Source organism: Taudactylus pleione, unplaced genomic scaffold (assembly GCF_031769625.1).
Source record: "Taudactylus pleione unplaced genomic scaffold, aTauple2 ptg000583l, whole genome shotgun sequence".
Lineage (NCBI taxonomy): Eukaryota > Metazoa > Chordata > Amphibia > Anura > Myobatrachidae > Taudactylus > Taudactylus pleione.
This window is the reverse complement of record NW_028284985.1, coordinates 1,944,994-1,962,865: the sequence shown is the minus strand read 5'-3', so window position 1 is coordinate 1,962,865 and position 17,872 is coordinate 1,944,994. Positions and strand designations below refer to the sequence as shown.

Genomic DNA, 17,872 nt, shown 5'->3' with positions numbered 1-17,872 from the left:
ACAAAATAAATGTGTAAAAACACAAGTGCAAGAGCCCTGATCATAGGAGCTTACAATCTAGTAATCGGAGAGAAAATACAAAAAAGCTATTCATAAATAGGCAACACACTAAAGCTATAAAATCCAATGCGTCTCCCAAGCCCGGCTACCAGAAAATGGCCGACTGGATGGCTCCAGGACAGAACAACCCCATAACCAGGAACCTGTAGGGTCCGGCATGTACTGTCCTGTCTTCCTGCCGCGTATATATTAGTATGTACACCAGTCACACTCATTTGTACGGACAGGGTTACTAATGAGACCTATAGCACCACGCCATGAAGTAACAACTTATATCTAAAAGGACATCGCCATGGAAACCAAGATCTGCGATGAGCTATAAATGTACAGGCGGCTCTGCATCTATTTATCACACTTAGCTGCAGGTGGAGCGTTACTGTATAGACACGGCTGCGTGTAAGTAACAGTGATATGAAAATCGGGGTGAGACCTGTGTAAATGACCCCACAATACACACCAGGTAGCACACACACTGATAACGTATACCGATGGTGCACACACTGATAACATATACCGATGGTACGTGCACAGATAGCACACACTGATAACATATACCGATGGTACACACTGATAACATATACCGATGGTACGTGCACAGATAGCACACACACACTGATAACATATACCGATGGTACACACACTGATAACATATACCGATGGTACCTGCACAGATAGCACACGCACTGATAACATATACCGATGGTACACACTGATAACATATACCGATGGTACGTGCACAGATAGCACACACACACACTGATAACATATACCGATGGTACCTGCACAGATAGCACACACTGATAACATATACCGATGGTACCTGCACAGATAGCACACACACTGATAACATATACCGATGGTACCTGCACAGATAGCACACACACACTGATAACATATACCGATGGTACCTGCACAGATAGCACACACACACACACACTGATAACATATACCGATGGTACCTGCACAGATAGCACACACACTGATAACATATACCGATGGTACCTGCACAGATAGCACACACACACTGATAACATATACCGATGGTACCTGCACAGATAGCACACACACACACACACTGATAACATATACCGATGGTACCTGCACAGATAGCACACACACTGATAACATATACCGATGGTACCTGCACAGATAGCACACACACACTGATAACATATACCGATGGTACGTGCACAGATAGCACACACACTGATAACATATACCGATGGTACGTGCACAGATAGCACACACACACTGATAACATATACCGATGGCACCTGCACAGATAGCACACACTGACTGATAACATATACCGATGGTACGTGCACAGATAGCACACACACACTGATAACATATACCGATGGTACCTGCACAGATAGCACACACACTGATAACATATACCGATGGTACCTGCACAGATAGCACACACACACACACTAATAATATATACCGATGGTACGTGCACAGATAGGACACACACACACTGATAACATATACCGATGGTACCTGCACAGATAGCACACACACTGATAACATATACCGATGGTACGTGCACAGATAGCACACACACGCACTGATAACATATACCGATGGTACGTGCACAGATAGCACACACACGCACTGATAACATATACCGATGGTACGTGCACAGATAGCATACACACTGATAACATATACCGATGGTACGTGCACAGATAGCACACACACTGATAATATATACCGATGGTACGTGCACAGATAGCACACACACTGATAATATATACCGATGGTATGTGCACAGATAGCACACACACTGATAACATATACCGATGGTACGTGCACAGATAGCACACACACTGATAACATATACCGATGGTACCTGCACAGATAGCACACACACACTAATAATATATACCGATGGTACGTGCACAGATAGCACACACACACTGATAACATATACCGATGGTACGTGCACAGATAGGACACACACACACTGATAACATATACCGATGGTACGTGCACAGATAGCACACACACTGATAACATATACCGATGGTACGTGCACAGATAGCACACACACACACTGATAACATATACCGATGGTACGTGCACAGATAGCACACACACTGATAATATATACCGATGGTACGTGCACAGATAGCACACACACTGATAACATATACCGATGGTACCTGCACAGATAGCACACACACTGATAACATATACCGATGGTACCTGCACAGATAGCACACACACACTAATAATATATACCGATGGTACGTGCACAGACACACACTGATAACATATACCGATGGTACGTGCACAGATAGCACACACACACACTAATAATATATACCGATGGTACGTGCACAGATAGCACACACTCACTGATAACATATACCGATGGTACGTGCACAGATAGCACACACACACACTGATAACATATACCGATGGTACACACACTGATAACACACACCGATGGTACGTGCACAGATAGCACACACACACTGATAACATATACCGATGGTACGTGCACAGATAGGACACACACTGATAACATATACCGATGGTACCTGCACAGATAACATATACCGATGGTACGTGCACAGATAGGACACACACACACTGATAACATATACCGATGGTACGTGCACAGATAGGACACACACACACTGATAACATATACCGATGGTACGTGCACAGATAGCACACACACTGATAACATATACCGATGGTACGTGCACAGATAGCACACACACACACTGATAACATATACCGATGGTACGTGCACAGATAGGACACACACACACTGATCACATATACCGATGGTACCTGCACAGATAGCACACACACACACTGATAACATATACCGATGGTACGTGCACAGATAAGACACACATACCGATGGTACGTGCACAGATAACATATACCGATGGTACGTGCACAGATAGCACACACACACACTGATAACATATACCGATGGTACGTGCACAGATAGCACACACACACACTGATAACATATACCGATGGTACACACACTGATAACATATACCGATGGTACGTGCACAGATAGCACACACACACTGATCACATATACCGATGGTACGTGCACAGATAGGACACACACACACTGATAACATATACCGATGGTACGTGCACAGATAGGACACACACACACTGATAACATATACCGATGGTACGTGCACAGATAGGACACACACACACTGATAACATATACCGATGGTACGTGCACAGATAGCACACACACACACTGATAACATATACCGATGGTACGTGCACAGATAAGACACACACTGATAATATATACCGATGGTACGTGCACAGATAGCACACACACACTGATAACATATACCGATGGTACCTGCACAGATAGCACACACACACAGATAACATATACCGATGGTACGTGCACAGATAGGACACACACACACTGATAACATATACCGATGGTACACACACTGATAACATATACCGATGGTACGTGCACAGATAGCACACACACTGATAATATATACCGATGGTACGTGCACAGATAGCACACACACACTGATCACATATACCGATGGTACGTGCACAGATAGGACACACACACACTGATAACATATACCGATGGTACGTGCACAGATAGGACACACACACACTGATAACATATACCGATGGTACGTGCACAGATAGGACACACACACACTGATAACATATACCGATGGTACGTGCACAGATAGCACACACACACACTGATAACATATACCGATGGTACGTGCACAGATAAGACACACATACCGATGGTACGTGCACAGATAGCGCACACACACACTAATAATATATACCGATGGTACGTGCACAGATAGCACACACACACACTAATAATATATACCGATGGTACGTGCACAGATAGCACACACACACACTGATAACATATACCGATGGTACACACACCGATGGTACGTGCACAGATAGCACACACACACACTAATAATATATACCGATGGTACGTGCACAGATAGCACACACACACACTAATAATATATACCGATGGTACGTGCACAGATAGGACACACACATACCGATGGTACGTGCACAGATAGCACACACACACACTGATAACATATACCGATGGTACACACACCGATGGTACGTGCACAGATAGCACACACACACTGATAACATATACCGATGGTACGTGCACAGACACACACTGATAACATATACCGATGGTACGTGCACAGATAGCACACACACACACTAATAATATATACCGATGGTACGTGCACAGATAGCACACACTCACTGATAACATATACCGATGGTACGTGCACAGATAGCACACACACACACTGATAACATATACCGATGGTACACACACTGATAACACACACCGATGGTACGTGCACAGATAGCACACACACACTGATAACATATACCGATGGTACGTGCACAGATAGCACACACACACACACTGATAACATATACCGATGGTACCTGCACAGATAGCACACACACACACTGATAACATATACCGATGGTACATGCACAGATTGCACACACACTGATAACACACACCGATGGTACACACACTGATAACACACACCGATGGTATGTGCACATATAGCGCACATACATTGATAACACACTGTTATCGGTGTGTGTACCATCGGTGTATGTTATCAATGTGTGTGCGCTATATGTGCATGTACCATCGGTGTGTGTTATCAGTGTGTACCATCTGTGTGTGTGTGCGCTATATGTGCACGTACCATCGGTGTGTGTTATCAGTGTGTGTGCCAATACGTGTTATACCCGCTTCTATCCCCGCGCAGTAACCCTTTCCTGTACAGGGCCCTAGCGCCCAAATGCTGCCGGTATACACAGAGCCTTCGCAGCGCTGCCAGGAAACCGCCGCTCCTTTCTTACATTTAGTTTTAGGTTTTTTTAAAGGACAAAAAGGGAGACGTATCAAACCCTCCAATGCGGACAGGTAGAGAAGTTGCCAATAGCAACTAATTCGCTGTTGGCTATCATTTATCTAATACATTCTATAACATGACAGCTAGCAGCTTATTGGTTGCTAGGGGCGACTTCGTTGGATACGTTTCCCCTATACTGTGTTAGATCTGATGTCAGAGGGCAGCGCACGCAGGCGTCCTCTGTATCCGTCTCGCTGCAATTGCTGACAGGTGAACACAGAAGAGACAGAAACTGGGATTATTGATCCCTATGGATTGACGTCAGCGCAGTGCGCACTTCTGTCTTAGTGAGGCGTTGTAGCAGCAGGGGATGGCCGGGGCGTATTATACTGTCCCCCTTTGCGGTCATCAGGAGGAGTGGGGACACTGCACCCTGTCTCTCTCCATAGGGATCAATGATCTCATCTTAAGTCTCTCCTCCTGTCAGAAACAGAATGGAGATTTAGGAGACGCCTGTGCTGCCTGCTGTGACCACGTCCCTGAGTGCATTGAGCTAATGTAAAGAATGGTCTCTGTGCATCCACCTCCAGGGCTCCAGCATAGGCCCCGAGCCACCATGTGTTTCCTCTGATGGCTGGGACTCATTTACCAGTTTAGTGTAGGGATCAATAATCCCAATGTAACCCGGTTCTTACATATGAATACTATAGAAAGTGGATGATAGAAACCGGATTCTGCTCACACTCTTATATTCATTCACATTCTGCAACACCCGACTGTACAAGGTAGGGATCTAGTGTAGGGATCAATCATTGCAATTCTGGCTCTCTTAGGCCAGTGGTTGGTGATTACTGACCCAGCAAAATAGATCGACTCACTTGTGAATGATTAAAGAAATCCAGAAAACATGACCTGTTGTGGGTGTCTGAGTACTGGAGTTGAGGAGCACTTTGCTAGGTTGTAGCCTAGCGTGTCCGGTCTTGTATAGGACTATGGGCCCGATTATGATTATTATATATATATATATATATATATATATATATATATATATATATTAGATATATAGCCCGATGGTTTACGTACATATCCGATGTTTGTGGGTCTGCACTTGTGTGCTAGCATACTGCGGCTGTTATCGGGGGCTGCGTTCCTGGAAGCGGTGTAAACGCTGTGTATACCGGAGAAGCAGGGACTGCAGGCTCCTGCACGTTGCACATTGTGAGGCTGGTATGTGACTGCATTACATACTTCTTTAGGGACAGGATTTGATGGCTGGCTTGATCCCTTCCCGCAACCCAGAACTGACTTAATACAATCTATACAATAAGTTCCCACTTAGCAACAATTTCCTGTCACCCCCGAGACCCGAAGCCCATTACTCTCCTTAATCTCCAATCAGCGGCTATTTTATGTCTGCTGCTGGAGAGACTCAATAAGCTCCTGCAGGACATAAACCTCTGCTGTACGCTTTGTCAGAGACAGGTGTCTGCAGCGAGCCAGGCGTAGCGAGACGCGTTATTCTATCGCTTTATTCTGTAATGAGGTAAATCGGCAACACCTCGTCCATGACAAACCACAAATACACCGTTATCCTGCAAGGAAAACATCTGGGTGCGATATCGCGCTGGAATTCACGCTAAATCACTTACACCAGAATATAATCTATATTACGCTCCACAGACGTCACCGATGGCGTGGTACTCATCGCCCGCAGAATAATATAGTACACCGGCACTAGTTTAATGCTGGGCATACACTATACAATTATCTGTCAGATATCTGTCTGGTTGGAATGAAAACCTGGTAATGTATGGCAGCCAATGACAGTCGTCCATTTGCTCACAAACACTGGAGAACAGACAAAAATTGTCATTCAGACAAATTGGGTAAAACGCACGAATTTGACCAATTTGAAAACATTTTTGGGTCCTTTTTTCAGTGTTTAAAACCTTATGATCGACTGTCATTGGCTCCCATACATCACCAGGTTTTCATTCCAACCAGCCAGATTGGACAGATATCTGACAAATAATTGTATAGTGTATGCCCAGCATTAGTAACCAGACAGATATCTGACAGATAATTGTATAGTGTATGGCCAGCATTAGTAACCAGACAGATATCTGACAGATAATTGTATAGTGTATGGCCAGCATTAGTAACCAGACAGATATCTGACAGATAATTGTATAGTGTATGGCCAGCATTAGTAACCAGCCAGATTGGACAGATATCTGACAGATAATTGTATAGTGTATGGCCAGCATTAGTAACCAGCCAGATTGGACAGATATCTGACAGATAATTGTATAGTGGGCGCCCGGCTTTATTACATTTGCTAGTTGGAGGTGGGAGGGGCTTATTGCTCGCATACATAAAGCCGGGCCTGTAGACACGCACAGTCCTACAGAAAAAGTCCAATGTTTTTGCTATTCTGTGTTTCCCACATTAGTAGATTATGGGCCTGATTCAGACCCACTCGCGAGCGGCTGTCCGCTCGCAAGTGGGTCGATGTTATGGACTGAGCATGCGCACGACGGAGGGAGCTCCGTCGTGCGCATGCGCCAGACGCGACGAGCGAAGGAAAGTCCTTCGCTCGTTGTGTCCGATCAAAGGGGGCGTGCTGTCAATGTTGATTGACAGCACGCCCCCTTTGGTGGGCGTGCCGGGGGCGCGCCTCCCGTCAGAAGCCGGCTCACTGACATCACTAGTGATGTCAGTGGGAGTGATTTTGGCTCTGATAGAGCCAAAATCACTCCGGAGCTTGCGGTTGAAAACCTCAACCGCAGGCTCCGGCTCGCAAATTCGATGGTCGCGACCATCACAATGCACGCTCGTATAGCCTGTGGGTGGTGACCCACAGCTATACGAGCGTCCAGGAGGACGCTCCATGAAAATGGAGCCCGGCCCTCATTCAAAGCGTGCGCTCTGCTCAGAGCGTACGGCTCTGAATGAGGGCCTATGTCTCCAAGGACAGAGCAGAAAGGAGCAGACATTTGTGAATGGAGACACTGGTCATTACCGTGTCATGTCTGGCGGCATTTCTCACGATCAGGTAGCAATTCTTCGCCCATAAGGCTGGACACCGGGGCGGTGAATAGATCTCATAGTGTTTGTGATTATTCTGTTTGCAGCGTGTTCCCGAGGGAGCTGAAGGAGGTCTTTGCGTCCTGGAGACAGGAATGTAACAGCAGAGGTCGCCCGGACATCAGCGAGAGACTGATCAGCGCGTCCCTGTTCCTGCGCTTCCTCTGTCCGGCCATCATGTCCCCTTCGTTATTCAACCTGCTCCAGGAATACCCGGACGACCGGACAGCGCGCACTCTGACCTTGATCGCCAAAGTCACGCAGAACCTCGCCAACTTTGCAAAGTGAGTGCCTGTCCCTGAGGGGGATAATTGCTGCGTCACCTGTTTTTCTATTCCGCGGCAATCATCCGAGCCTGGCAATTAGCGCAGGAAAATCAATGGTCCTCACTTGTATTGACTTTTAATTCCATCCTTCACTGTGTCGATTACACTTCTCTATATCAATTTAAAGAAGCAAGCGCGCCCAGCGCCACCCGGGAGCAGGAGCTAATTGGAAGAGCTCAGAGAGGGAATAGATTTCTACCCCCCATTCTCATGTTTACAGAGGAAGAAATGAGAACTGAGGGCTCTAGTGCCTGATCGGGCAGCTGCACTGACCGCATCAATTAGGTCACGTCCCCCGGTTGGAATTAATGGCAGAAATTAGGATTGGACTGAGGAGTTGTTCCAATGTAATATTTTGTAATGGGACATTATAGTACAGCGTTACATCATGTAAGACCCAATATCAGATATATAACCGGCCCTATTTCCTGCAACCAAATGTTATTGTGTCATTCTTTTATTTGCCCACTTGGGGCAGTAACCCAGGAGCTTTGCATTTATATGTTCTACCACAGTGGTTCTCAAATTTGGTCCCCAGGACCCCACACAGGTCACCCAGCAGGTGCACAGGTGCATTCATTACTCACTGACACATTTTAAAAGGTACACAGGTGGAGCTAATTATTTCACTTGATTCAGTGTGGAGACCTGGAAAACATGCACTGTTTGGGCCCTGAGGACAGAGTTTGAGAACCTGTGTTCTACCACATGGGGGCGCACACACTAGGGATAATTATCCTACCAGTATGTTTGGATTGCCTGAGGAAACCAAAGCACCCGGGGTAAATGTGGTACGAATATACAAACTCCACACAGATAGAGCCTTGGTGGGAATCAATCCCAAAACCTGAGAGCTGTGGAGCAGTAATGCTAACCACTACGCCGTCTGTGCTGCCCTAATAGTGATTATTAATTGAGACGTAATAGATATTCCAACAAGTGTAAACATGTGGAAACATTACTGGTGTTATATTCTCACATAGAGGGGAATTCAATATGAAACGTAAACTTCGCTGTCGAAGTTTACGTTTCATATCGGAGCTTTTACCTGGGATAAAGTATCGGGCGCGCGCCCGCTTATCCCCGTATTCAATATGAAACTAACGAAAATGGGAGCCTGCGAAGTGGGATTTGCGCAAAGTTACGAAATTTTCCTTAAAAAAATTGTAGGACCCCCTAAAGTTGTAAAAACATGGGGGATCACTATGGGTACCCCCGTTTTAGCCTGTAAATGAAAGTCGGGGATTTAAATAGCCGCAGCAGGTGTTTTTTTCCCGACATTGAAGAAGTGATGCAGAAGAGCACTTAGGTTATTTTTTTTTTCGTTTTTTAAGTGGTCCCATCAAATTTGGGGTACATGAAAATGGGTACTAGCATATTTTTATGTCCCTAAAGTTAGTTTTTAAAAATTCTGCATTTGTGCACCTGCAGCTATAATTCTATTCTAGAATACACCTGCCGCTATAAATCTATTCTAGAATACACCTGCCGCTAATAATCTATTCTAGAATACACCTGCCGCTAATAATCTATTCTAGAATACACCTGCCGCTAATAATCTATTCTAGAATACACCTGCCGCTAATAATCTATTCTAGAATACACCTGTCGCTAATAATCTATTCTAGAATACACCTGCCGCTAATAATCTATTCTAGAATACACCTGCCGCTAATAATCTATTCTAGAATACACCTGCCGCTAATAATCTATTCTAGAATACACCTGCCGCTAATAATCTATTCTAGAATACACCTGTCGCTAATAATCTATTCTAGAATACACCTGTCGCTAATAATCTATTCTAGAATACACCTGCCGCTAATGGCCTATTCTAGAATACACCTGCCGCTAATAATCTATTCTAGAATACACCTGCCGCTAATAATCTATTCTAGAATACACCTGTCGCTAATAACCTATTCTAGAATACACCTGCCGCTAATAATCTATTCTAGAATACACCTGCCGCATACAGTACTTGCAGAATAGCCCTGAACCTATTTCCCTATTCTTAAACAATTTTTTCCCTTTTTTTTTTTTCACCCCAATTTTTAAATTCATTTTTTGGGGTGTCCCTATTTTTTTTAAAAAAAAACTTTTTTTGACACAGTTCTTTTTTAAATGTCATTCCCAGGGGTGCAGGCTATTTTTTTTAGGCCTGCACCCCTAAACCCCAATTCTGCCCTTTGTTTCGACACCTATTCAGTGGTGAAAAGTTATCCCCGTTTTTTATCAAAGACTTTTCGAACCTGCGATAAGTCTTTGAAATTGAATACGGTGTAAAACTAGAACCTGCGATAATGACGTCATAGGTGCGATATTAACGCAAAAACTGAGTTTTCGCTCCCATATTGAATACCCCCTAATAGTGCATTATTCTTTGCTGCTGTTACAATGATTATTATATTTATTATTTCAGTTACGCCCAACGTTTCCGCTCAGACCCAATGTAAGCAATGGAGGTGCTGCCAGGATATTCATCACTGCCCGGTCCAGGGGTCGTAGTGCCAGAAATTTGTTTTTCTGCCCATTTATGTCTATGCCAATATATTTTTTAACATTTGCTTAGATATGTCCTTCCTTGTCTATCCTCCGTGCGTTATGAGTGGCGTTACACAGGGTGCATGCGTCGGGCGTCTTTTCCACCGCAAATGCATTTTTTTTTCACAATACGAAGAAGCACAAGCAGACTACGCTGATTATATGATCTGCGGCAAGTGTATGTTCTGTGGGCCTGATTCAGAGCCGGACGCTCTGACACAGCGCTCGGTCTGAATCAGGGCCGGCCTTCTGGTTTTTTCGAACAGCCTCCTGGCCGCTCGCATAGCTGTGAGTGACCACCCACAGCTATAGCGAGTGGCCATGATGATGGTCGCGATGATCAAGACCATCGCGACCATCGGGGTTGCGATGAGACCCTTGTGGTAGGGTCTCGTTGCCGCAAGCCCCAGAGAGCTTTCAGCTCAAACAGAGCCACATGGGAACGCCTCCGTCTGGGCAGCCACGCCCCTGGCCCGCCCACCAAAGGGGGCGTGCTGTCACTCAACATCGACAGCACGCCCCCTTTGGTACGAGACCTGGAGCGACGGTTTGCCCGTCGCTATCCGGGTCTCGCGCATGCGCACAGGGCCACCATCGACCCGCTTGCGAGCGCCTAGCGCTCGCAAGCGGGTCTGCATCAGGCCCTGTGTGCGGAAAACAGGCGCCGATACTGTAACATAGCGATTCGCATGCAGATACAGCGACAGTCGCTATAGCGAGTGGCCATGATGATGGTCGCGATGATCAAGACCATCGGGCTTGCGATGAGACCCTTGTGGTAGGGTCTCGTTGCCGCAAGCCCCAGAGAGCTTTCGGCTCAAACAGAGCCACATGGGAACGCCTCCGTCTGGGCAGCCACGCCCCTGGCCCGCCCACCAAAGGGGGCGTGCTGTCACTCAACATCGACAGCACGCCCCCTTTGGTACGAGACCTGGAGCGACGGTTTGCCCGTCGCTATCCGGGTCTCGCGCATGCGCACGGGGCCACCATCGACCCGCTTGCGAGCGCCTAGCGCTCGCGAGCGGGTCTGCATCAGGCCCTGTGTGCGGAAAACAGGCGCTGATACTGTAACATAGCGATTCGCATGCAGATACAGCGGCAGTCGCACACAGAACATACAGATGCCGCATATATTAATCAGCAAAGTCTGCTTGTTTATCCTATTCGCATTGCATTGTGAATGAGACGCGTTTGCCGCAAAAAAGACGCTCGGTATGAGTACACTCGCACGGGACTAGGCGCGACTAGAAGGGCTGTTTAACGAGACTGCAGCAACAACGACGTAGGACACATCTGTATATAGCGCTTTACGGTTGGGAACAGACAGTAATAGAACAAGACTGGGTAATAAGAGACAGACAAATATAGCGGTGGGAGGGCCCTGCTCACACTCTGCACATATAACACTACGTACTGTATCATCCTTTGGTTTTTCTTTGTATTGACTGAGCCATAAAAAAGAAAAAAAAAAAGATATAATAGTGTCGGCAATTGTAGAAACCGAAACCCACAGATCTGACGGTAAAACAAAATGTATGCTTATTATCCGATCACCGGGGATTGCGGTCTCCTCATGAATTGCACCTAGTAATAAGTTTGATACCATATTATACAACCGGTTACTCAGCTGTGACGGTGAGATTTGCGCACGTAAACGTCTGTTTGATGTTTCTGCGCAGGTTCGGGAGTAAAGAAGAATACATGTCCTTTATGAACCAGTTCTTAGAGCATGAATGGACCAACATGCAGCGTTTTCTCCTGGAGATATCGAATCCGGAAACCATCTCCAATACAGCGGGATTCGAGGGCTACATCGACCTTGGGCGCGAGCTGTCAATGCTGCACTCCCTGCTGTGGGAAGTCATCTCTGTGGATCAGGTACAGACAGCGCAGAAATCATATTTATACATAACGGGGCGCAGGCTGGGGCGCGGATCTAGACAGATGGCTCAGTGCGCTGCAATAACCACACCCCTTCCATCTATTTGAGTGGCAGGTGGGCGGGGCTATAAATGGTTGCTGCAATCAGCCCCGCCTTCTGTCTAACAACAGTGTATATACAGTCAGTAACTCCAGAAATGTATATACGTGGGCAATCACGGCCGCTGAGAGCTGAACACGGTAAGGGGGAAATCATCATTTCGGTTTAGCTTTGGTATTAATAGTTGTATTAATGTCGTCCCTTGCACTTTGTTGTCTCTTAAAATCAGTACTTAATGTGCTTAGTACTTGTGTTTTCCTAGAAAGTATCATATGTCAGCTATTGTGCCAGTGACGAGAAAGGGGACCATATGTGTAATAAGGCTTCCGATACCCAGACATACACATTTGTGGCGGAGCGTTCTGCGGTCTATGGGTAACGTCTATGTCTCGGATATTACACCCATTGTGACAGAATAACTCGCCGGGGGGTGGACATACAACTGGGTCGGAGGGTTGGGATGTACAGAAATCGCCCAATATTTCACGGCAGGATCTCGGCAGATAAATACAAAACATAACGTAATAATATTTCATCATCTTCATAACTTACAAAAAAGAAATTGACGTTGAATGGGAGAGGAAATGCTGTGTATGTGTAGAGTCTATAAGGGGAGGCCGGAAATGCGTCATCACACTTAGAGCGGCTCCTAGTGGTGAGATCGCTGCTCTGCACCAAGATTCGTCTTTCTTCTCCCAACTTGAGAAAGTATATTCCCAGCTATTCTGTGCGCTGGGAAAGGATTTAGGCTGACAGGATGTATTTGAAATTAAACTTGAATCTATAGAATTGAATCTGTGATTGCTATCAGATTGGATGTCACTGGAAACAACGTACCGTGGCGGAAACTCGTTACCGCTAAGTAATAAAAGCAGTCAGAGTTCATTGTAATTATTTCCTATTACATTTCCAAGTCCATGGTTTTATTGCTATCACTGATTATTAATATTGCTGTTTGATTCAATTCCAGATTATGGTTTAGGTGGTAGATAATCCATCGGCGCAATGCAATCATCCTGAACTGTACACAGCGGAGGCCGCCATTTTGCTTGACGGATAGCTTTTCAGCCTATCAGTTCACTCAAAGCCAGTGACATCACAGAGCTCCGGGGTTATGTGCGCCTTCTGCCTCAATGGCGTCATTAGTTCATACGGAAATAATAGAATGAATATTGGATCAGACAATGACAAAAAAATAAAAGTACAAAACTTTATCTGCAGTAAAATTGCCGCAATTCAACTTAAAAGCAAAAATATAAAAATAAAAAAAAAAATTGATTTATTTCCCTTTTGTGAATTCAGTAATTAGCCGCATTGTTCTAAGCCAAGTACAGGAAAGACTCGTGCTCCGTGTTTTATATACGTCGGTTCCGTATCTTTCATATCTTTCTTGTTGTATTTCCCCACAGGCCACAGTAACTAAATTAGGCCCCCTTCCTCGTATACTGCGTGACGTGAACACCGCGCTGAGCAATCCCTGCAGCGCACAGAGCTCCGTCACAAGCGATCACTCAGCCTCCACGCCAAACACCAGCAACAACATCTCTGTTGGGCTCCAGAAGATGGTAATCGAGAATGACTTATCTGGGTAAGGACAGCTGAAACTTTGAGTCATTGTCCCCCAATTGTGACTTTACCCCCCGCAGTTATCACTTCTAGATTCCGCTGGGTAAGTGGCTTAGAACTAGACGCACTCACACACACCTCCACTGGGGAACTGTCCTCTTTCCCTTAATAATGTAATTATACTGATCAAAAGAACGATACTGTAGGAATGTTAAATGCAGACTACATTGTATTTAACAATTTAATTAGGAGAAAATGGGATAGAAAGGCGCGTCGCTCTAATTACAGCTTTCATCCCTAGCTCTGCACAGCATGGGGTTCTACTGTTTAAAAATGTATTTAAATTTGCGTGTAGATTGGAAGTAGCAAGCGGTGCATAGCGTACAACACACGTGGCCCCGCTCAGAGCCGCCGCTTCTACGGATAGCTGGGTGTACGGACGTGTTATCAGTAATGTCACCAGTAGCATTATTCATCTTGGACAGAGTGTTATTAGGGACGGTGCTGTGCGGTGTAGCTTGGCTGTATCAGTGATGTCACCATTCATCTTATAGAGTGTGTTATTAGGGACAGTGCTGTGCGGTGTAGCTTGGCTGTATCAGTGATGTCACTGTTCATCTTATAGAGTGTGTTATTAGGGACGGTGCTGTGCGGTGTAGCTTGGCTGTATCAGTTGCATTGTAGCTTGGCTGTATCAGTGATGTCACCATTCATCTTATAGAGAATGTTATTAGGGACGGTGCGGTGTAGCTTGGCTGTATCAGTGATGTCACCATTCATCTTATAGAGAATGTTATTAGGGACGCTGCTGTGCGGTGTAGCTTGGCTGTATCAGTGATGTCACCATTCATGTTATAGAGAATGTTATTAGGGACACTACTGCTGTGCGGTGTAGCTTTCCTGTATCAATGATGTCACCGTTCATGTTATAGAGTGTGTTATTAGGGAGGGTGCTGTGCGGGTGTAGCTTGGCTGTATCAGTGATGTCACTGTTTATCTTATAGAGGGCGTTATTAGGGACGGTGCTGTGCGGGTGTAGCTTGGCTGTATCAGTGATGTCACCATTCATCTTATAGAGAGTGTTATTAGGGACAGTGCTGTGCGGGTGTAGCTTAGCTGTATCAGTGATGTCACCATTCATCTTATAGAGGGTGTTATTAGGGCCGGTGCTGTGCGGGTGTAGCTTGGCTGTATCAGTGATGTCACTGTTTATCTTATAGAGGGTGTTATTAGGGCCGGTGCTGTGCGGTGTAGCTTGGCTGTATCAGTGATGTCACTGTTTATCTTATAGAGGGTGTTATTAGGGACGCTGCTGTGCGGTGTAGCTTGGCTGTATCAGTGATGTCACCATTCATCTTATAGAGAGTGTTATTAGGGCCGATGCTGTGCGGGTGTAGCTTAGCTGTATCAATGATGTCACCATTCATCTTATAGAGAGTGTTATTAGGGACGCTGCTGTGCGGGTGTAGCTTGGCTGTATCAGTGATGTCACTGTTCATCTTATAGAGGGTGTTATTAGGGACGCTGCTGTGCAGTGTAGCTTAGCTGTATCAGTAACCTGGAGTGAAGTTGATTTCCCCCAGGATCTCGCCCACATCTGACCTGCGTTCCTGCACAGATAGCTCATCTGCAGATGTGTCCTCATGCACCTATCCTTTTAGCACCATGAGACGCAAGACATGCTGCGCAATTTCCGCTCTGCGTATTTTTTCCTCAATTTTTCTCACTTTTTCCTCCATTATACGTCTTACTTCGCAGGTGCTTAGGGTTAGGGTTATTTTTGTCACAAAGGAATTGGTGTAAAGTCACAGATCAGACACAACGATGCGCGGCGCGAGTCAGCTGTATCGATCATACATACAGACTTCCCCCTCCGAGGGGGCAGTCAAGTCGGCGGAGTTGTCACAGCAGGGGTCGTGGTGTCGGTAACGGGTGGGAGGGGGCGGTGTGACACCTCATTGTGGCCCCGCCTTGTTATACAGTGCCGATATTACGGGCATTGTAAAGCGGGGCTAAGATGGCACGATTCATCGAACCACCTCCCTCCCCCCTATGGACTGCTCACTTTGGCACCATAAGTGGGTGGTTGCTGTGTGGGCAGCTACAGGGGGGTTCTGGCAGGTGGCGACTGGCCTACTTTTCTGGACGGCCGGGAGCACCACCCGGTTTTCGGGAACCACCTGGCCAAGAGAGATTAGGCAGGTATGCCCTAGATTGCTACGGTTTCCCCAATTTTGCATCTCTGTACGCTTATTGTGTACGCGGTACTTAGTGTTTTGACGCGGTTAAGTCACAAAGTCAGCGGCGCGCTATATGGGGCGAATTTAATGATAGGTGTATGTGGGAACATCTGCATAATGAACAGAGGGTAACAGAGAAAGTACTGGGCACCCACCACTATGAACAGATGAGGAAGACCAGGGAAATGGCTGTTTTAAGTAAAAATGTTGCTTAATTAGGGTACATTTAATTATCGGGGTGAAATTCTGCAAAGGGCAGAATAATAGGATAAAATATGTGGGACAAATATATGGGGGTGCTGTATGGATGGGACAGGTATATGGGGGTGCTGTATGGATGGGACAGGTATATGGGGGTGATGTATGGATGGGACCGGTATATGGGGGCGGTGTATGGATGGGACAGGTATATGGGGGGTGCTGTATGGATGGGACAGGTATATGGGGGCGATGTATGGATGGGACAGGTATATGGGAGAGCTGTATGGATGGGACAGGTATATGGGGGTGCTGTATGGATGGTACAGGTATATGGGGGCGATGTATGGATGGGACAGGTATATGGGAGAGCTGTATGGATGGGACAGGTATATGGGGGTGCTGTATGGATGGTACAGGTATATGGGGGTGCTGTATGGATGGACCAGGTATATGGGGGTACTGTATGGATGGTACAGGTATATGGGGGTATTGTAGGGATGGTACAGGTATATGGGGGTGCTGTATGGATGGGGGTGCTGTATGAATGGGACAGGTATATGGGGGTGCTGTATGGATGGGACAGGTATATGGGGGTGCTGTATGGATGGGACTGGTATATGGGGGTGCTGTATGGATGGGACTGGTATATGGGGGTGCTGTATGGATGGGACAGGTATATGGGGGCGCTGTATGGATGGGACAGGTATATGGGGGCGCTGTATGGATGGGACAGGTATATGGGGGCGCTGTATGGATGGGACAGGTATATGGGGGCGCTGTATGGATGGGACAGGTATATGGGGGCGCTGTATGGATGGGACAGGTATATGGGGGCGCTGTATGGATGGGACAGGTATATGGGGGTGCTGTATGGATGGGACAGGTATATGGGGGTGCTGTATGGATGGGACTGGTATATGGGGGTGCTGTATGGATGGGACTGGTATATGGGGGTGCTGTATGGAT

General features: G+C 46.2%; 1 protein-coding gene across 7 annotated transcripts in view; it reads left to right on the top strand.

Moving 5' to 3' along the window:
- DAB2IP (DAB2 interacting protein) overlaps nt 1–17,872 on the top strand; it is a 575,200-nt gene that overhangs the window by 515,421 nt on the left and 41,907 nt on the right. For all 7 annotated transcript variants that reach the window (XM_088453575.1, XM_088453574.1, XM_088453572.1 and 4 more), the window contains 3 exons: nt 8,096–8,332; nt 12,598–12,796; nt 14,309–14,487. In XM_088453575.1, coding sequence (XP_088309701.1) covers nt 8,096–8,332; nt 12,598–12,796; nt 14,309–14,487 — 615 coding nt within the window. The remainder of the gene's footprint in view (nt 1–8,095; nt 8,333–12,597; nt 12,797–14,308; nt 14,488–17,872) is intronic.